Source organism: Pristiophorus japonicus, chromosome 12 (genome assembly GCF_044704955.1).
Source record: "Pristiophorus japonicus isolate sPriJap1 chromosome 12, sPriJap1.hap1, whole genome shotgun sequence".
NCBI lineage: Eukaryota > Metazoa > Chordata > Chondrichthyes > Pristiophoridae > Pristiophorus > Pristiophorus japonicus.
This window is the reverse complement of record NC_091988.1, coordinates 48,628,574-48,651,401: the sequence shown is the minus strand read 5'-3', so window position 1 is coordinate 48,651,401 and position 22,828 is coordinate 48,628,574. Positions and strand designations below refer to the sequence as shown.

Genomic DNA, 22,828 nt, shown 5'->3' with positions numbered 1-22,828 from the left:
TGGAAGCCTTTTCTGTTCTTGTACATCACGGAATCCTCCAAAGGTGCTCGCATAGGTACAATCAGTGCAGCCCTGTATCTTTGGGAAGCCAGCAATCCTGGAGAAGCCCACAGCCCTGTCATGCATTGCTTGGGCGGTTATGGGAAACTTCATGAAGTCATTCCTCCGTGTATATAGTGCAGCCGTCACCTGGCGAATGCAGACATGTGTTGCATGTTGGGAGATGGCGCACACATCCCCAGTTGTAGCTTGAAACAATCCGGAGGCACAGAAAGAAAGTGCAGCTGTAATCTTCACTTCAACTGACAAAGCAGTCCTCCTGATGCTTCTAGATTGCAGGTCTGCTTTGTCCAACTCTCAGATCTCACTTACAACTTCTTTACGGAAATACAGCCTTCTGACACAGTCTGCATCACTCAGGTGGAGGTACCAAATACCTGTCTCGATATACCAGAGGTGGGTAAGGCCTCCTGCCCAGCACCCTACGGGCTCTGATGTTTCTGATGCGATGAAGTCAAATCAATTGTCTCCTACGTAGCAGCATGATGCAGAAGGCTTGCACAAGGTATGATATTGGCAGTATTGCCCCCATACTTGAATTTGAATACCTTTGAAAGAAGCTCAAAACGGCAGGAAGGCAGGCAGGAAAGTTTCGCATTTCTCTCTCTCCAGGTCTGTATGGATAGACCACACCCAAAGGTCTTGTGACTTCTCTCTTTCCCTCCCCCCTAACTAATTGGAGTCTCGTGACTTCTCCCTTCCCTCCCCCACCCTCTTAACTAATTGAAGTCTTGTGACTTCTCCCCTTCTCTCTCTTCTCCCCCTGCCCACTCATTACAGTCTTCAGTGCATAAGGTACCTCGCTCCCCGGGCTCGAAGCCTTCCGATTGGCACCTCGCTCTCTCTCTTCTCTCTTCCACCCCCCCCCCCCCCCCGCCCACAGCTTGTTTTGTAGCCAAGCCCCGAGTCGCTGTGTCCGGGTGCGGGGCAGATTCTGCCGGCCAAAGCTACGACCCTCCAGCCCTGCTTCAAGACATTCGGTGCTGGTGTGTGAGTGAGTAAAAAAATGAGAGAACTTCTGAAATCCAACAAATTTACACTTCTACGTTGATAGGTTTAAAAAAAAGTTGAACTTTATTCTTGATTTTGACAGTGTTCTTGACTCCCTCCAAAATCTTCGATTTAAAAACAATGGCGTCTTTCGGCACAGATTTGTGAATGTGCGCTGGTTTTCTTAACTCACTAGAAGGTTTTTCGTGAGTGGCCAGATATGCCGACCTAAGATAAAAAAAAATGTTGGCCAAACTGCGAACACTTGAATAAACCGGTGCAGACATAAGGGAACACTGTTTTAAAAAAAAAACTGGCCTCGAAAAATCGTAACTAAGTCAGTTACGTCAGCGCAGATAGCAGGGGGATACTTTTGGAAAAAAATAAATACACCCAAAAAAACGGCATGCACCAAAGAAATGGCGCAAATGACTGGGATAAGTGGCCGCTTAACATACTAATCCAGAATGCACAAAGCACATGTAGGATGCCTCACAGATGTGGGAACGGTTGGTAATGAAGAGACTGATATCGAAGATGCTCAGTCATAATGGATACTGATGTGAAATATATAAACTTATAGGAAATGCTAAATGTGAAAATGAGAGTACCCAAATTGGGATTTCATGTTCCAAAAAAAGCTATACCTAAATGCCAATGCTCTGATGGTCACACTAACTGAAGATGTATTTCATTATGCATTAAGTACTTTTTTTGTTTTGCTCTGTCCCAACAGGAACTAAATGTCCGTCAGCTGACATTATCCACAGACAAAGACAAATATGACATTCGGCTAAGGGCAGAACCAGATCACATGGTGCTCGGAAAACGCCTGAAGGGAGCATTCAAATCTGTTACAGCAGCTATCAAGGGCCTCCAGAGTATACAGTTGGAGGAGTTCCAAAAGACAGGTGAGTGTTAGGAAACTACTTCCTACTTACAGTGGAAATAGCATTCATTTATTGACAGCATAATTAGGCTTAGCTTCTTAAGTGCATGGCTGAATGTTACCGTTGTATCAAATTGAAATCAGGAAAATTAAATGTGAAGTGTAAATAAACCCGACCATCTAGGAGCAATAGAAAGTTGCAAAATAGCTTCCAGACTCCGGCCCTTAATCTTTTCAAAATAATCTTCAACAAAATGACCACCTGTTTTCTATAATATCTGGGAATAATAAACATCTTTGCTTACAACTGCAATTATTTTTAACTGGCAGCGCAGCATCCCTTGCTTCACTTTATCTGAGGAATGAGTATGATTAGAATATAAGAAGAGTTAATTTTCCTCAACTTTTTTTTCAATTTAGCAACGATTTGATTCAGCTGGTGGGGGAGGAAGTTGCATTAAGTGGTTTTCGGGCAGTATGTATTTCTTCCCTTCCTAGGCGAGGATGACTTGCTTCCACACTAATGAGTTCTCAGCTGTCCGGTCTGTCGCTGTTGGGGTTGTCCATGAGGGTCCTGACGTTCCAGGTCCCGAACTTCATTTTAAAGGGTGCAAGATGTCTGTGTGTGAATTCTTTTAACGTGGGGTGGCCGTTGCACACCAGCTATCACATGGCTTGACAGAGCAAGGTCTTGGTCCAATGGTAAGGGGATCCAATGCGATTGGAGACCAGGCTCTGCTGCATGGGCCTAGCACACACACACACATACACATATTCCCACTGTCCCCATCCCACCTTCCCCCAGGTCCTTGCTCCCTGGGTTTCAGAGAACGCAGTGTAGGCTCCCGGCCTCGCTGCTGGCCCGTGCTGCACCTTCCCTGGGCTCCAACCTCGCTGCTAGTCCATGCTGTGCCACTCCTGGGCCTCAACCTCACTGCTGGGCCCAGTATGTATTTAGTAAAGAAAGAAATAACTTGCATTTATATATCTTGCATTTAAACAACTTCTCCACGACCTCAGGACATCTCAAAGTACTTCACAGCTAATGCAGTACTTTTGAAGTGTAGCAGTCACTGATGTAATGTAGAGAAAGAAAAATAACTCTTGAAAGTTCTCATGCCAGCATCCAGAAATTAAATGTTCTAGCTCTCGACTGATTAAGTCTGGGTAATGCTGCACATTGGAAGATACTAGCATCTAGTCCAAGTACGGTTAGACCTTTTTGTAACCTCAGCTGTAATTGAGAGAATTTACATTGCCCCCATCTTTAAAAAAAATAACTGCTATAGATTTGTTTTACATTAAAGTTGAAGCTTAGGCAAGGTTTGCACTGAAGATAAGCAGTGGTATAGTGACTTTTACATCATGTAAACAATGGCAAATTTCCCAAATTGTTCCATTCTATTTGAAATTGGGCTTTTTTTGTTGGATTTTTTTCACATCAAAACCAGATAAATTTATTCCTGCAGTGGTACTTGTGGAACATAATAGGAGTCGGCCATTTGGTCCCTCGAGCCTGCTCCGCCATTCAATAAGATCCTGGTTGATCTGATCTTGGCCTCAACTCCACTTTCTTGCCCGCTCCCCATAATCCTTGACTCCTTTCACAGTTTCAGTCCTGGCAACAAAGTCAACTCCCAAAAGAAAGGGAAAAGATCCGGTGTTACTAACAGTTTCCTCAAGTTACTGGAAATCAGTACATGGAGAAAGTAATCAAGACTTGAAAGTTTTGCTTGAATAAGCTTAATTCTGTCACAAATCAGTGGCGACATTGGTGTGATCCTACATATCCAATGTTCTATCAACAGGCACTATAATTGTCGAGGGACATGAACTGCATGAGGAAGACTTGCGTCTTATGCACGCATTTGATCCAAGTACAGGAACAAGTGCTCAGTATGAAGCCCATTCTGATGCTCAAGTAAGTGATTTTTGAATTAAATGCACAGAGGAATTACTTATATACAGTTGCAGAAGGAAAATAGTTGCAGCTTTTAATTAGATGTATCGTAAAACTATCGTCAATGTATTAACAACTTTATTAATGTAGAAGTGTTAAAAAGCAACATGGAAAACTGTTTTGCTTGGCTTCGTTAGCTTTCCACGTAAGCTTGTTTTTGAAATGAATGCTCATGTATAATAACCCTCCCCCCCCCCCCCCCCTCCCCCTGGAGATTCATGTAAAATACATACCCCACTTTTTAAGAAATTATATTTTTGCGTAATTAATATTAGTGTAAATGTAGCTGGTAACCCAGAATACTTGAGCAGTTTTGTCAGTTTAGTTGCACCCTTACACGTTTAGGTTTTAATATGAAATCCAAATCAAATGATAAGAACTCACTGGCTGGGAAATTCTTTGGACCTGCTTCCACTTCACCGCGTTTCCGCTGCATTTCTAGAGAAGTGACACGAGCAAAGTAGGAACAGGTCCAAGCCACTATGATGGTCATGAACAGGTACAGAAAATAATTAAAGCGGCCAATGGAATACTGACCTTTATATCTAGAGGGCTAGAATCCAAGAGGGTAGAAGTTATACTGCAGCTATACAAAACCCTGATTAGACCACACCTGGAGTACTATGAGCAGTTCTGGGCACCACACCTTAGGAAAGATATATTAGCCTTGGAGGGAGTGCAGCGCAGGTTTACCAGAATGATACCCTGACTTCAAGGGTTAAGTTACAAGGAGAGATTACACAAATTCGGGTTGTGTTGCCTAGAATTTGGAAGGCTAAGAGGTGGTCTGATCGAAGTTTTCAAGAAATTAAGGGAACAGGTAGGGTAGATAGAGAGCAACGATTTCTGCAGGTTGAGGATTCTAGGACAGGGGACATAGTCTAAGAATTAGAGCCAGACCTTACAGGAGTGAAATTAGGAAACACTAATACACACAAAGGTTGGTAGAAGTTTGGAATTCTCTTCCGCAAACGGCAATTAATGCAAGATCAATTTTAAGAACATAACATAAGAACTAGGAGCAGGAGTAGGCCATTTGGCCCCTCGAGCCTGCTCTGCCATTCAATAAGATCACGGCTGATCTGATCATGGACTCAGCTCCACTTCCCTGCTTGCTCCCCATAACCCTTTACTCCCTTATCGCTCAAAAATCTATCTATCTCCGCCTTAAATATATTCAGTGACCCAGCTTCCACAGCTCTCTGGGGCAGAGAATTCCACAGATTTACAACCCTCTGAGAAAAGAAATTTCTCCTGATCTGTTTTAACTGGGCAGCCCCTTATTTTAAGACTATGAGCTAGAACCTCCATTTTCTTTGCCTGCTTAACGCCCATTTTACCACTGAAATGAGGTATAACGTCCAAATATCGCTCATTTTGGCACAAAATGGAAACTGGCGGGAATTTTTTGGAAACTTATCGCCAAGCGTTACTTTCCCCATGTGTTTAACACCGATAAAAAATATTACCGCCTGCCCACTTTATTGGGGCAGAATCAGCAGAATGGGCGCTTTCAACGCCCATTATATCGCCCAGCGTTACTTTCCGCATGGATTTAACGCCGAGATTCAATATTAACGCCCACCCACTTTTTGTCGTAAAGAGCATATTTACCAAAACTAGCAATGAGATCTGCATTATGTGCCCTGCATCAATTTCACCACTTCGCACACATATTGCCCACAATATCGCTCGCCCAAAAAAACGCCCAGAAAAAGTGGAACTAACCGGAACTAATCACAGCGTTATGGACGCCATGTTTTAGATCACATGTCGCGTCCTTTAAAAGGCTGCTGTGCTTCAACCTTGGCGGAGTTCGGATGTACTCTGCAGGTCGTTGGAGTTGATGTGAACATCTGTTGAAACATCTTGCCCATACTGTGACCGATTGGAATTGAAGAGGTGTCTTCGTCGGGACACTCCTTGTTTGTGATGAATCGGTGGAAAACAGAGAGCTACTGCAATGGGGCCTGTCCTTTCTCACCCTCGCTTGGTGACCAAATACATGCAGCAGACTCGATATCGCAGAAGGAACGCTGTACTGCATAATGTGCCCAATGTAAGGTGTGAAAGACAGATGAGGAGGACCAGATATTACACCCCCCGCAAGTTCAAGGAGTAGCATTCTTACCTCGACTTGCCCGACACCACTTGCCTTCGGAGATTGCGCTTCCACAAAGAGGTTATCACTGAGGTATGCCAGCTGATGAGGATAGATCTGCAGCCTGCCAGCACCATCAGTACTGCACTGTCCGTCGAGGTCAAAGTCACCGTGGCACTGTCGTTTTACGCCTCGTGTTCTTTTCAGGTCAGAGTTGGAGACATTTGCGGACTTTCTCAGCATGCCACATATCACTGCATTTGACAGGTCACTGAAGCCCTGTACACACACAGGAGAGACTTGATCAGCTTCCCTATGACCAGGGAGGCAGAGAGTGAGAGGGCTCGAGGATTCTCCAGAATTTCAAACTTCCCCAAGGTGCAGGGAGCAATAGACTGTACGCACATCGTGATGCGGGAACCTTTTCAGGATGCTGAGGTTTTCAGGAACCGCAAGGGATTCCACTCCCTGAATGTCCAACTGGTTGTCGACCACCAGCAAATTATACTGGCAATGAATGCTCAATTTCCAGGCAGCATCCATGATGCTCACATCCTGCGTGAGAGCACTGTATCTGACTTGTTTAACAATGAGCAACAAGGTCAATGCTGGATGCTTGGTGACAAAGGATAAGGCCTTGCCACCTGCTTGATGGACCCCCCTGCGTGACACCCACACCGAGGCCGACAGGCAATACAACGAGCGCCACAGAACAACTTGCAATATCGTGGAGAAAACCATTGGAGTGCTGAAGCAGCACTTTAGATGCCTGGACCACTCGGGAGGCGAGCTCCAATACCACCCTGAGCAGGTAGCTCAATTCGTGGTGGTGTGCTCCATGCTGCTATCAGGAGAGGACAAGAATTGCCTGATGAGTCTGACAATCCACCTCACCAGAGAGAGGAGGACGAGGAGGCGGACGCTGACATCGGCCCAGACAATCAGGCTGACGCTAAAGCCATACCCCCTTCCCCCTGTAGACCGTATGAAAGGGCCCGTGGTGGCATGATAGCTGCAAGAGCTTTATGTCAGGAGCTCATCAATGATCGCTTTGCCTGAAAGAACATTGGTGTTATTTACAAGGCTGACACACTGCAGGGTGTGCAGGTGATACATCAGTGGTGGGCATCGCCTTGGTGACAGTTAAAGTTTAAGTTGATTGAAGTCAAGTGTGATTATACCCTTTGATGTAAAGGAATCACCAGTATGTAATGGTGCAGCTATTTGAGCCAATGTGCTGCAAGGTTTTGTTAAATAAAAAACATTCAAACCGAACATTAGTCTGAAATCATCAGTATTTCTGTACAAACCAACCCTCTCCCCACACCGCTTCTCCTCCCCACCTCGACGTCTTCCCCTTCCCCTTCCCCTCCTGACTCCAAGCCGCCTGGCCGAGGAGGTCCTCAGGCGATGTTTCATTGGGGGGGGGCGGGGGGCGGTGACGGCCGAGGCACTGCTTGGACGGATACGGGAGAGGATGGTCCTGAGGTGGGACTGTGCTCCGAGCCGGAAGCAAAATGTTGCTGCTGGCTCTCGTGTGTGGTTGTCAATAGAGGTGCGGCACCTTGGGATGCAGTGCGGCGTTCTGGGACCACTGGGAACCCTCTGCCACCAGTGTTCCTGGCTACCTGCTCCAGGGCCTCCTCCATCCCTTCCATGTTATATCTTATTTGTTGGACAAAAACTCGGTGCCAACTATGTTCTTGGTGCTTAGTAGGCTTTTTGCTACTGGTGAATCTACGTTGTGCCTCCCACAACAGCCAGACAAGCACACAACACAGCCACACACGCTTTCCAGTGCCTCTGAGCTCCATCTCTCGCTCTGTCTCCTCTTCTGCACATGTCATGATGACCCTTGACCTCCTGAATCGGAGAATCGAGTGTTGCCATGCAATTGCTAAGGACGGCCACACTTTATGGCAGAAGGTCAAAAAAATTTAACGTTCCCGCCCATTTGATATCGCTCGCGGTAACGCCCATTTTCAAAAATGTAATCTTGGTGTTTTGAGAGTGAGCGAGAAGCCAGTGATCTGAAAATCCTTTTTTAACGCCCACGCCGAAAATAACACCCATTTTTGGGCAATAAGCACAAAAGTGGAGGTTCTAGCCCTATGTCCCCTAGTTTTAGTTTCCCCTAGGAGTGGAAATATCCTCTCTGCATCCACCTTGTCGAGCCCCCTCATTATCTTATGTTTCAATAAGATCACCTCTCATTCTTCTAAACTCCAATGTGTATAAGCTCAACCTACTCAACCTATCCTCCTGTCAACCCCCTCATTTCCGGAATTAACCTAGTGAACCCTCTCTGAACAGCCTCCAATGCAAGTATATCTTTCCTTAAATATGGAGACCAAAACTGTACGCAGTACTCCAGGTTTGGCCTCACCAATACCCTGTACAGTTGTAGCAGAAATTCTCTGTTTCTGTACTCTGTCCAAAGGCTAACATTCCATTTGCCTTCCTGATTACTTGCTGTACCTGCATATTAACTTTTTGTGTTTCATGCACAAAGACCTCTCGGTCTCTCTGGACTGCAGCACTTTGCAATTTTTCTCCATTTAAATTATAATTTGCTTTTCTATTATTTCTGCCAAAGTGGATAACCTCACATTTTCCCACATTATACTCCATCTGTTAAATTTTTGCCGACTCACTTAGCTTGTCTATATCCCTTTGCAGATTTGTTATGTCCTTCTCACAATTTGCTTTCCCACCCATCTTTGTATCATCAGCAAACTTGGCTACATTGTACTTGGTCTCTTCATCCAAGTCATCATTAATATAGATTGTAAATAGTTGAAGGCCTAGCACCGATTCCTGCGGCACCCCACTAGTCACTGTTTGCCAACCGGAAAATGACCCATTTATCCCGACTCCCTGTTTTCTGTTAGTTAGCCAATCTTCTATCCATGCTAATATATTACCCCCAACCCCGTAAGCTTTTATCTTGTGCAGTAACCTCTTATGTGGCACCTTATCGAATGCCTTCTAGAAATCCAAATACACCACATCCACTGGTTCCCCCTTATCCACCCTGCTCGTTGCATCCTCAAAGAACTCCAGCAAATTTGTCAAACATGATTTCCCTTTCATAAAACCATGCTGACTCTGCTTGATTGAATCATGCTTTTCCAAATGTTCCGCTACTGCTTCCTTTATAATGGACTCCAGCATTTTCCCAATGACAGATGTTCGGCTAATTGGTCTATAGTTTCCTGCTTTTTGTCTTCCTTTTTTAAAAATGGTGTGTTACATTTGCGGTTTTCCAATCTGCTGGGACCACCCCAGAATCCAGGGAATTTTGGGAGATTACAACCAATGATTCCCTATCTCTGCAGCCACTTCTCTTAATTCCCTAGGATGTAAGATTTGCCCACCTTTAGTCCCATTATTTTACCTAGTAGTACTTCAATTAGTGTTAGGGACCTATACCGCCTTGATTATCCATTATTGGGACGTTTTTAGTGTCTTCTACCATGAAGACCGATGCAAAATATTTGTTAAACGTCTCTGCCATTTCCCTGTTCTCCATTATTAATTCCCCAGTCTCATCCTCCAAGGGACCAACATTTACTTTAGCCGCTCTTTTCCTTTTTATGTACCTGTAGAAACTCTTACTATCTGTTTTTATATTTCGTGTCAGTTTACTTTCATAATCTATCTTCCCTCTCCATCATTTTGTTAGTCGTTCTCTGCTGGATTTTAAAATTTTCGCAATCCTCTGGCCTCCCACTAGTCTTGGCCACATTGTATGTCTTTGTTTTCAATTTGATACCCTCCCTTTATTTCCTTAGTTAGCCACGGATGGTTATCCCTTCTCTTACAGTCTTTTCATTGGAATATATTTTTGTTGCGAGTTATGAAATATCTCCTTAAATGTCTGCCACAGCTCATCAACCATCTCATTCTTTAGTCTATTTTCCCAGTCCACTTTAGCCAACTCTGCCCTCATATCTTTGCAGTCTCCTTTGTTTAAGCTTAGGACCCTGGTTTGAGAACCAACTTTCTCACCCTCCAACAGAATTTGAAATTCAATCATATTATGGTCACTCATTCCTGGAGGATCTTTTACAACTGGATCATTTATTAATCCTGCCTCATTACACAGTGCTAGATCTAAGATAGCTGCTCCCTGTTGTTTCCACAATGTACTGTTCAAGGAAACTATCCCAGATGCATTCTCTGAAGCTCAAGGCTACCCTGGCCAATTTGTTTTGTCCATTCAATATGAAGGTCAAAATCACCCATGATTATTGTCATTCCTTTATTACAAGTCTCCATTATTTCTTGATTTATACTCCGTCCAACGTTGTAGCTACTGTTAGGGGGCCTATAGACTACGCCCAACAGTGACTTTTTCCCCTTATTATTCCTTATCTCCGCCCAAACTGATTCGACATCTTGATCCTCTGAGCCAATATCATTTCTCACTAACGCACTGATCTCATCTTTTATTAACAGTGCTACTCCACCTCCTTTTCCTTTCTGTCCGTCCTTCCGAATTGTCAAATACCCTTGAATATTTAGCTCCCAGTCCTGGTCACCTTGCAACCATATCTCTGTAATAGTTATCAGATCATACCCATTTGTATCTATTTGTGCTGTCAACTCATCTATTTTGTTACGAATGCTACATGCATTTAGACAAAGAGCTTTTAAATTTGATTTTTTTTTAACCCTTTTTTCCTGTTTGTTTCCTCTGTCCTTTCAACTCACTTTGTACATTTTTGCTTTCTAATTCCAGCTTTAGTCCCCTCCCTACTGAATCTGTTCTCGGGTTCCCATCCCCCTGCCAAGCTAGTTTAAACCCTCCCCAATGGCACTAACAAATCCCCCCACAAGGATATTGGTCCCGGCTCTGTCCGGCTTGTACAGGTCCCAATGCCTCAGAAATCTAAAGCCCTCCCTCCTGCACCGTCTCTCCACCCACGCAATCACCTGCTCTATCCTCCTATTTCTGTACTCACTAGCTCGTGGCACCGGGAGTAATCTGGAGATTACTATCTTTTGAGGTCCTGCTTTTTAATCTCTCTCCTAGCTCCCTAAACTCTGCCTGCAGGACCTCATCCCTCTTTCTATCTTTGTCATTGGTCCTGATATGGACCTCTGGCTGTTCACCCTATTCCCCCAGAATGCCGTGTCGCCGCTCGGTGACATTCTTGACCCTGGCCCCAGGGAGGCAACATATCATCCTGGAGTCACGTCTGCAGTCGCGCAAATGCTTGTCTGCTCCCCTGACTATTGAATCCCCGACCACTATAGCTCTTCTGTTCTTCTTCTCCCCCGCCTCCACCCTGTGCAGCTGAGCCACCCGTGGTGCTGTGGTCTTAGCTCTGGCTGCACTCCCCAGAGGCACCGTTGCCCCCACCAGTACTCAGAAGACAATACCGGTTGGAGAGCGAGATGGACTCCTGCACTACCTGTCTGGTCCTCCTCTTCTGTCTGGCGGTCACCCCTCCCTCTCTGCCTGCGCACTCTTAAGCTGCGGGGCGACCACCTCTAGAAGCATGCTATCCATGTAGCTCTCAGTCTCGCGGATGCATTGCAGTGATTCCAGCCGCCGCTCAAGCTCCAAAACGCAGAGCTCGAGTTGGTGCAGCTGGAGACACCTCCTGCACATGTGGTCGTCCCAGCTGTGCGAAGCGTCCGGGACTTCCCACATGCCACAGGGTGTGCAGTCCACGGGACTGAGCTGCCCTGCCATCCCTCTAGTTAGACTCAGAACTATCAAGCCACAATAAACTCTAAACCTTAGCAAAACACACCCAGCAACTACTCAGCAATCAGCTGATTTAACTAGCCTTTATTTAAAGACTAATTTTAAATCTGAGATTGATAGCTTTTTGTTAACTAAAGATATTAAGGGATATGGGCCAAAGGCGGGTCTATGGAGTTAGGTCACAAATCTCTCATGATCTCATTGAATGATAGAATTCGAGGGGTTCCATGGTCTACTCATAGTCCGATGTTCCTATGTAAGCAAATAAACTGAAAGAATAGCTGCAGGTCACTTCTCTCTATTGAGTTCAGGATGAATGATCCTCTGCTGACGGAACTTGAATCGGTCTGTGGTCAGGTAATTTGTGGGTGGAATAGGCAGTAAGTAAAACACGTGTTTATTTTGTGCAATCGTCAAGGACCCAATTTAAGAAGATGCCAAGCGAATGGCAACATTAACTCAAAGCAAGGCAAAATAAATCTTCCAGAAAGATGCAAAGCACTGAGAAGCAGCGACAAGTTTTTAAAGAAAGGCTATTTATTTATTATTATTCATCTATTCCCTCTAAACATTATGGGGACCCGAAGGCATGAGAAATTTGCTGCAGGGTCAAAAAAAAATGACACTGCGGAACTTGGGGCAAAGAAGCTTTTAACAGATTTTGTAGCAGGGATGAGGTGGGGCTGCTATTTATTTATTTATTTTTCGATGGCAGCGAGAACCCCAGGGCTCATGAGCACGTCTTAAAATAATTTTATGCTGCACAACGGTACAGATCAGAAGGCAAACAACTTTTTGTTTCTGTATGAAACACATTTAAACTGAAAGACTTGCATTTATATGGCATCTTTCACGACCACCGGACGTCTCAAAGCGCTTTAGAGCCAATGAAGTACTTTTGGAGTGTAGTCATTGTTGTAATGTGGGAAACACAGCAGCCAATTTGCGCACAGCAAACTCCCACAAACAGCAGTGCGATAATGACCAGATAATCTGTTTTTTGTTTTGTTATGTTGATTGAGGGATAAATATTGGCCAGGACACCAGGGATAATTAGTGATAACTCTGACTCTTAAGATTATATGATAGAAATATTCTTCTTTACATGCTTGTTCTGATAGTTATAGCATCCCTATTTATTCAGTAGTTGCCCTTGTGTGTGGTCACAGTTATCTTTCTAAAAGGTTTTGGGTTTTTTTTAGGCTTTGGTTCTTTTAGATGTCACACCTGACCAGTCAATGGTGGATGAAGGAGTTGCACGGGAGGTTATAAATCGTATCCAAAAGCTTCGAAAGAAGGCAAGTCCTTTCTTAAACAGAATTACCTTTTTTTTGCTACCAAATTGATTCCTCTTCCTTTCGTCTGCTTTCCTGCCGTTTTGCTGAAGACATGGATTCCTTGCTGGAGCGCAATTCCACTAACACAAGGTAGCCTCCAGAATTTCACCCAACAGACTATTCTTCCCATGTGAGCCAAGGCAGTTAATGTTGCCAGGCTATCTTGTTGTGGCAGCACTACAACAGAGCTCAATCCTCTGCCCACCGACAAACCCATGAAGGGATTGATGGACAATGAACTTAGGCTGATTTCCCCCCCCCCCCCCCCCCCACCCCCCACACTCTCAAACACAACTTAACGTAGAGCTGCTGGAGCCAATATTAATTTCTAGTTCAAAAGCAAAATACTGAGGAATCTGGAATCTGAAATAAAAACAGAAAATGCTGGAGATACTCAGCAGGTCAGGCCGCCTCTGCGGAGAGAGAAACAGAGTTAATAGAAACATAGAAAATAGGTGCAGGAGCAGGCCATTCAGCCCTCCTAGCCTGCACCGCCATTCAATGAGTTCATGGCTGAACATGAAACTTCAGTACCCCCTTCCTGCTTTCTCGCCATACCCCTTGATCCCCCGAGTAGTAAGGACTTCATCTAACTCCCTTTTGAATATATTTAGTGAATTGGCCTCAACTACTTTCTGTGGTAGAGAATTCCACAGGTTCACCACTCTCTGGGTGAAGAAGTTTCTCCTCATCTCGGTCCTAAATGGCTTACCCCTTATTCTCAGACAGTGACCCCTAGTTCTGGACTTCCCCAACATTGGGAACATTCTTCCTGCATCTAACCTGTCTAAACCCGTCAGAATTTTAAACGTTTCTATGAGGTCCCCTCTCATTCTTCTGAACTCCAGTGAATACAAGCCCAGTTGATCCAGTCTTTCTTGATAGGTCAGTCCCACCATCCCGGGAATCAGTCTGGTGAATCTTCGCTGCACTCCCTCAATAGCAAGAATGTCCTTCCTCAAGTTAGGAGACCAAAACTGTACACAATACTCCAGGTGTGGCCTCGCCAAGGCCCTGTACAACTGTAGCAACACCTCCCTGCCCCTGTACTCAAATCCCCTCGCTATGAAGGCCAACATGCCATTTGCTTTCTTAACCGCCTACTGTACCTGCATGCCAACCTTCAATGACTGATGTACCATGACACCCAGGTCTCGTTGCACCTTCCCTTTTCCTAATCTGTCACCATTCAGATAATAGTCTGTCTCTCTGTTTTTACCACCAAAGTGGATAACCTCACATTTATCCACATTATACTTCATCTGCCATGCATTTGCCCACTCACCTAACCTATCCAAGTCACTCTGCAGCCTAATAGCATCCTCCTCGCAGCTCACACTGTCACCCAACTTAGTGTCATCCGCAAATTTGGAGATACTGCATTTAATCCCCTCGTCTAAATCATTAATGTACAATGTAAACAGCTGGGGCCCCAGCACAGAACCTTGCGGTACCCCACTAGTCACTGTTTCAGATCGATCTGAAAAGTTAACTCTGTTTCTCTCTCCACAGATGCTGCCTGACCTGCTGCGTATTTCCAGCATTTTCTGTTTAATTTCTAGTTGCTGTCTATATAGTTCAGCACAAAATTTCGAACCCGGGATCTTGTCTGCTTGGCTTAGATAGTCGGCAACTTAAATCAGTGATCCAACGGGAGAACTTCAAAGATGAGTTCTTAAACCATACTGCTAATAATTATTTTTTTTCTGCTGAGGCAATTACAGACGCATCGTAGTACTGATTTATTAGATTTCTTCAGAAAAAGGGCATTATATGCACAAACTCGGATATTCCCCTGTATCATTCACTTAAATAAATGGTTGTTTCGCTGCTTGTCAAACCAAAGAGATAGCGTAAATCCCCCATTGACACTTGGAATTATCCACCCCAGAGGACTGTAGATGCTCAGTCGATGAGTATATTCAAGACTGAGATCCATAGGTTCTTGGACACGAAGGGAATCAAGGGGAATTGGGGATAGTACGGGAAAGTGGAGTTGATGTAGAAGTTCAACCGATCATATTGAATGGTGGAGCAGGCTCGATGGGCCATAAGGCCGACTCCTGGTCCTATTTCTTATATTCAGTAGACGAAGGTAAGTTATTCATCAGTTTGTAAATGTTAAAAAATACCACAATGTGCAGTGTGAGGTTGAAAGAAACAATTTATACATTTATTTCAACTCCTATACGTCATCATCAAAGGCTGACTCTTGCAGACAGTTAACCGGTATATAATATAACTTTTAATCTTTTCAATAAATATGTGTAGTTATTTTTTCTCAAAATAATTCTATTTGATTGGTGAATAGCTGACTTGTTGATTTTTAACATTTCATAAAACTAGATTGCAAAGTTAGCAAATTAATATTCTTGATGTGTAGCTTAAAAGAAATACTCTCGAGTGTTGAGTGAATTTTCTAGCTATATTTAAATAGGTTTTAGCTGTACTTTTGTTACAGATTTTTTGTTAAGAGTGAAAACTGGGGAGTCAATAGCCTGCCAGAATCAGTTTGTATTCAGTGGACATTTTCTGTCAGCTCATTATTATTTTTCCTGGAGGGCAGAAAATGATTGGTGCCTAAGCTGATTAAAGTAACTTCCATTTGCTCATACTTGTCAACATTTGAGCCAGGTAGCACATTCTCTGAAAACCCGAGGTGGTTTGATTATCATGAAGCCACAGCTTTTTTTTTAATAAAGTGGATTATTCAATCATACATATTGCTGCATTTTGAATGCTATAATTGTATGGGTTTGATCACTTATGTCCGACTTGTAGGTTTTTGGCAGCTCTACTTTTGAAGTCCACTAAATTAAATAGTTTATTTCTTTTAAAGTCAATACCTTTATATTTCATATCATAGTAATGATTGATAACATTTGCTCACCATTTGTCACAATGGAATTATTCTGGTTTTCCTTGTAATTGGATTTGCGTTAAATGATCTGTACCTATTAGCTATGCAGAATACAAAAAATAATTTTCTAACTGCGAGAAGGTAGAGTTTCCATGGAATTCTAAATCTTGAGATTTTTTTTTCTATCTAGGTTTTATCTGGATATATCCGATCATTTTTATGTTGTGGTTTTCAAAATACCCAGTTGCTGCATTGAATTAATATGGAAAGTACAATGCTTCCTGAAGCTTGATCAGTGTTTTTCATGCTTCATAATGATTTTATTGTTGATAATGTGCCCCATATGGGTTTTATTGATCTGAAGTGATCAATTTTCATCTGAAGTGAGAACAAGTGAAGACTTTTGTCATAATACAATTCTCATGATGCCCTGATTATTTTTCGCGAATACATTTTTTTTATTATGTAGTGACATCTCTTGTTGCTATTCGATATTCTGTTTCTAAAAATGCAAGCCCCAATTGATTGCTCGGTGTACAATTCTGTCCTGTTTAAAATTGATATTTAGATGAAGGTGATCAATTTCTATCCATTCTTATCAATGCACAAGTATACTATATCTTTATTATATTTCAGGATCTCTATTAAGTCCCCCTTTTATTTAAAGAAAAAAGTAATTTCCCCATGATGCACGCCATTTGCTAATTTAAAGGACAAGCAGTCGATGTCTTCCTGCAGTGCGTAATTGGGAACTTTTAGATGCTTAGCAGCCTACCGCCACTCCGCAGTGCAGCACTTTGGTAGTCAATCTGTACCATTTGTCAATGCTCTCAATAACAAACTGATCCAGGAATCATTACAGGAAATGACATAGGATTTTATAAAATTTATATTTACAGGCCCATTTGGTGCCCTCGGATGAGATCACTGTTTATTACAGGTCCCAGCCAACAGGAGAGTATTTGGACAACGTTATTAAGAATCACACTGATTTTATCTTGGGAACTGTAAAAGTCTCTTTGAAGCCCTACCCAGTACCAATTTCTGCCGGAGTGATTATACAGGAAGAAACACAGGTAAAGCCTCCAAACTTTATTTCTGTCTTGGACAATATTAACCTGGGGTTCACAATAGTTTCAAATGTATATGGTTATACTTGATATAAGGAAGAAATGCATGCTAAATTCAGTATTGCATATCTCTCATGGCTTTTACCTCAGTGAGGTTAGGCTGACCAATTTTCTTGGTGAAGACCAATTTGTGCATATCCTATAAAATGAAGCCTTTGTTCTGTTAGAAGATTTATTTGTAATTTTTGAACCTAGGGTATTTCTAAGAACATATGAAATAGGAGCAGGAATAGGCCGTTTTTAGTAAGGTGTAATACAATTAATTCTAAGAATCTATGGAAGATGAGAGGAGGTCCTTCCTGTAAGTGAGCCTCGTTACATGATTGGCCAAGGAACCAATTCTACCCAGCCAATGAGAATAATATAATGCAGGGTATTAACTATTGATGGTAGGATGGGAAAACTGAAGCCTTTTTCTGTATTGCATAATGTCCGGTCACCCTGCCTCCATGCCGTTCTAATGAAATCAGTGAAAGGGAAAAGTCTAGGGGGCTGAAATTGGCCCTTTCTATAAGGCTTCTGGCCGCCTGAAAGCGGCAGCCATGGGTTGGTGCAGAATGGCTGCCGAGTCACGGTGGACTGGCCGATGTTCGCGGCATTTTCCTCATGGGTTTTTCCGGCGATGTGGATATCCACCCCACCTCCGCCCACTCCTGCAGATGCGTCGTTAATGACGTCATCAGATCGCGCACCGCCTCGGACATGTCCCGGAAGCTCAAATCATCTTCCAGCCGCCTGTCAATGCCAACGACAGGTTTTTGGGTCAGTACACAGTGCTTGTTCAAGACGGCCAGCGGTCTTGCGTCGAGCGGTGTTCTTGTCGGCGAGATTTTTTTGGACTTTTTCAACCATTGCGAGGTGCCTTGTTGACAACGGGATTGAGTTTTAGTGGGTCAGGCTCTTCAATCTCTACAACAGAGAGCAGTGATTGTGGAGGCTGTGCTTTCGGAGGAGAACTAAATAGGGTCACTGCTGGCAGCGGAACGCCTCCTGCACATAGTGCGCGGCAGGGAGGCATACAAGCGAAGGCGGCGCCGGCTGGAAAGGCAGCGGGCAAGGGACTTGGCACACATGGCTGAGGAACATGCAGATGGCCATAGAGATGGAGAACCCAGAGAGCTACCCCAGGAAGGGCGTGCCGTCAGGAGGAGGGTCACGTACACAGACCCCCACCCCGCACAGCATAGTGGGCCAGATGGACAGGAGGCAGATGCTTTTCAGCAGCAGGCTGCAGAGGATGAGGCCCAACCAGAGCAGGAGGGAGAAGGCAATGAGGCAGCTGTGAGAGGAAGACGCCTACTCAGATGTGGTGGCAGAAGGCCCGATCGACAAGGGGTCTACAGATAGCAGTTCTCATACATCATCATCATAGGCAGTCCCTTGGAATCGAGGAAGACTTGCTTTCACTCCTGAAGTGAGTTCTTTAGTGGCTGAACAGTCCAATACAAGAGCCACAGACTTTGTCACAGGTGGGACAGATAGTCGTTGAGGGAAGGGGTGCGTGGGACTGGTTTGCTGCACCCTCTTTCCGCTGCCTGCGCTTGATTTCTGCACGCTCTCGGCGTTGAGACTCGAGGTGCTCAGCGCCCTCCCGAATGCACTTTTTCCACTTAGGCCGGTCTTTGGTCAGGGACTCCCAGGTGTCAATGGGGATGTCGCACTTTATCAGGGAGGCTTTGAAGGTGTCGTTGTAACGTTTCCGCTGCCCACCTTTGGCTTGTTTGCCGTGAAGGAGCTCCACGTAGGGCACTTGCTTTGGGAATCTCGTGCCCAGCATGCGAACTATGTGGCCTCCCTAGCGGAGCTGATCAAGTGTGGTCAGTGCTTCAATGCTGGGGATATTAGCCTGGACGAGGACGCTGATGTTGGTGCGCCTGTCTTCCCAGGGGATTTGTAGGATCTTGCGGAGACATCGTTGGTGATATTTCTCCAGCGACTTGAGGTGTCTACTGTACATGGTCCATGTCTCTGAGTCATACAGGAGGGCGGGTATTACTACAGCCCTGTAGACCATGAGCTTGGTGGCAATTTTGAGGGCCTGGTCTTCAAACACTCTTTTCCTCAGGCAGCCGAAGGCTGCGCTGGCGCACTGGAAGCAGTATTGGATCTCGTCGTCGATGCCTCCTCTTATTGATAGGAGGCTCCCAAGATATGGGAAGTGGTCCATGGTGTCCAGGGCTGCGCTGTGGATCTTGATGACTGGGGGGCATTGCAGTGTGGCGAGGACAGGCTGGTGGAGGACCTTTGTCTTACGGATGTTTAGCATAAGACCCATGCTTTTCGTATGCTTCAGTAAATACGTCGACTATGTCCTGGAGTTCAGCCTCTGTATGTGCGCAAACACAGGCATCGTCCGCGTACTGTAGCTCGGCGACAGAGTTTGGGGTGGTCTTGGACCTGGCCTGGAGGCAAGTTGAACAGGTTCCCACTGGTTCTGTTCCACTCCAGCGGGGAGCTTGTTGACTGTGAGGTGGCGCGTGGTGGCGAGAAAGATTGAGAAGAGGGTTGAGGCAATGACGCAGCCCTGTTTGACCCCGGTCCGGATGTGGATTGGGTCTGTGATGGATCCGTTGGTAAGGATCATGGTCTGAATGTCATCATGGAGCAGGCGGAGGATGGTGACAAACTTTTGGGGACATCCGAAACGGAGGTGGACGCTCCATAGACCCTCAGGGTTGACGCTGTCAAAGGCCTTTGTAAGGTCGAAGAAGGCCATGTATAAGGGCTGGCGCTGTTCCCTGCATTTTCCTGTCGCTGTCGCGCTGCAAAAATTATGTCCGTTGTACCCTGTAGGGGACGAAATCCACACTGTGACTCCGGGAGGAGTTCCTCAGCCACGGGAAGAAGACGGTTGAGGAGGAATCTAGCGACGACTTTTCCAGTGGCTGATAGGGAGATTCCTCTGCAGTTGCCGCAGTCGGACTTGTCCCCTTTTTTAAAGATGGTCACAATTACTGCATCTCTGAAATCCCCCGGCATGCTCTCCTCCCTCCAGATGAGAGAGATGAGATGTGTATTCGCGCCAGCAGGGCTCCTTCGCCATACTTCAAAGCTTTAGCATCTCAGCAGGGATTCCATCCGCATCCGTAGCCTTATTGTTTTTAAGCTGTCTTATGGCTTTTTCTACCTTGTGCAGTGTTGGGGTCTTATTGAGGTGGTGGCGGGTAACATGCTGCAGGATGGAGTCGAGAACACTCGAGTCAAAGGCATAGTCTCTATTGAGGAGATCTTCGAAGTGCTCCTTCCAGCAGGCCTTGACTGCCTCGGTGTCCCTGATGAGTGTTTCCCCATTCTTGGCCAGCAGTGGGGTGGGACCTTGGGTGATTGGCCCGTAGGTGGCCTTGACTGTGATGAAGAATCCTCGCACATCATGGCTGTCGGGCCAGATGCTGTAATTCCTGTGCTTTCTCCTTCCATCACCTGTTCTTTAGGCCCCGGGTTTTTTGTTGGATGTCAGCCTTGAGCCGTCTGTAATGCTGCTTTGCTGCTCCCGTGTTGGGTTGTTGTTTAAGGCTCAGAAATGCCCTGCGCTTGCGATCTATTACCTCTTGGATCTCCTGATCATTCTCATCAAACCAGTCCTGATGTTTCCTGGTTGAGTGACCGAGCGTCTCTTTGCGGGCACTGGTTATGGAGGCCGGAGGGCAGACCAAGCGCTGTGGGCATTCTGCGTCTCGGGGTCATCAAGGCACGCTTGTATACATGGACCTGTCGGATGACCAGTGTCTCTGGAGACTGCGATTCTACAAGGACATCGTGACTGAGTTGTGCATGCTCCTGCAGCCTCAAACAAGGTTGAGGACAGCTCTGACCGTCACATCAAAGGTGACCATCGCACTCAATTTTACAGGACTGGATCTTTTCAAGTTGCAACAGGAGACCTCTCAAACATCTCCCAGTTCACCGCGCATTGCTCCATCCAGGTGACAGATGCTCTGTATAAGAGGACGAGGGAGTACTTATCCTTCCCTATGAGCAGGAAGAAGCAGTTGGAGCCGCAGACTGGATTCGTGAGGATTGCGAGCTTCCCCAGGGGTCAAGGCACCATAAACTGCACACACGTCGCATTGAGGGCACTGCAGAACAATCCGGAGATCTTTAGAATCCGCAAGGGATTCCACTCCCTCAATGTCCAGATGGTGTGCGACCACAACCACAAAATCATGGCAGTTGATGCCCGACATCCTGGCAGCAGCCACGATGCTTTCATCCTGCGCCAGACCGGTGTGCCAGACCGGTGTGCCAGGCGTCTTTGCTGGGCCAAACCCAAGATTGCGGCGGGCTCCTTGGAGACAAAGGCTACCCACTCTGCACTTGGCTGTTGACTCCCTTTCGCCACCCCAGGACTGCAGCACAGCAATCGAACAATGACTTGCATTCAGTCACCAGGTGGATCATTGAGCAGACCATCAGAATCCTTAAACAGAGATTCCATTGCCTGGATTGCTGAGGAGGAGTGTTGCAGTACTCGCCTGAGTGGGTGTCCTTATTCGTGGTCGTCTGCTGCATGATTCACAACCTGTCAATCATGAGGGCACAACCATTGGAGGACGAGGTAGCAGTACCACCTGAGGAGGAGGGGCACAGGAGGAGGACCAGGATGCGGGTCGGCGGCAACACAGGAGCATCCAGACCCTCTAAGGGAAGTCCTAAACTGTCTTATTGCTGCTCGTTTCCGCTGAGTTCATGCGCACTTTAGCCTTCATCTGTGCAGCTCCATGGCCAAACCAATGAGCCCTTTAACACATCATTCCCCACAGTGAAATGAGAGACCTGCACAGATATTCAAACCCAAGATTTATTAGACCAGAAATAATGGATCCACAAAACATACACAGAATCAATTCTCACCCTTGTGCATTTCCTTATAATCCCTTCTCACGCATACCTATTCTGGAACTGCATCGCAGTGTCTCCCCTGTGGCTGCATCATGGCTCTGGGAAGGCTGCTGTGTTTCAGGTATAGAAGCTACAGATGTCCTTCTCAGATGCCTCGACCAGCTCTGGCTCTGGAAGGGCCGGCTTCAGACTGCCCGCATCCTCCTCGGCGCCTTCAGTCCGAATTGGCTGGGGCGATTCTATGGTTGACACCTATAATTCTTCTGAACTCCAATGAGTACAGGCGATCTTCATAAGTCAACCCCTTCATCGCAGGAATCAACTGAGTGAACCTTCTCTGAACTCCAATGCAAGTGTATCCTTCCTTAAATAAGGAGACCAAATCTGTATGCCGTACTCTAGGTGTGGCCTCACCAATACCCTGTGCAGTTGTAGCAGGGCTTCTCTGCTTTTATACTCCATCCTCCTTGCAATAAAGGCCAACACTCCATTTGCCTTCCTGATTACTTGCTGTACCTGCATACTAACTTTTTGTGTTTCATGCACAAGGACCCCCAGGTCCCTCTGTACCGCAGCACTTTGTATTTTCTCTCCATTTAAATAATAATTTGATTTTTTATTTTTTCTGCCAAAATGGATAACCTCACACTTTCCCACATTATATTCCATCTGCCAAATTTCTGCCCATTCACTTAGCCTGTCTATATCCCTTTGCAGATTTTTTGTGTCCTCCTCAGCTTGCTTTCCCACCCATCTTTGTAGCATCAGCAAACTTGGCTACATTACACTCGGTCCCTTCATCCAAATCATTAATATAGATTGTAAATAGTTGAGGCCCCAGCACTGATCCCAGTGGCACCCCACTAGTTACTGTTTGCCAACCAGAAAATATCCCATTTAACCCAACTCTCTGTTTTCTGTTAGATAGCCAATCCTCTTCCCA

The 22,828-nt window shown here is 45.4% G+C and overlaps 1 protein-coding gene across 2 annotated transcripts in view; it reads left to right on the top strand.

Annotated features, from left to right (window-relative positions):
- The window catches only part of iars1 (isoleucyl-tRNA synthetase 1), a 295,901-nt gene that overhangs the window by 199,058 nt on the left and 74,015 nt on the right, over positions 1-22,828 (top strand). For both annotated transcript variants that reach the window (XM_070895389.1, XM_070895388.1), the window contains exons 26-29: positions 1,787-1,961; positions 3,748-3,860; positions 12,922-13,017; positions 16,816-16,992. In XM_070895389.1, coding sequence (XP_070751490.1) covers positions 1,787-1,961; positions 3,748-3,860; positions 12,922-13,017; positions 16,816-16,992 — 561 coding nt within the window. The remainder of the gene's footprint in view (positions 1-1,786; positions 1,962-3,747; positions 3,861-12,921; positions 13,018-16,815; positions 16,993-22,828) is intronic.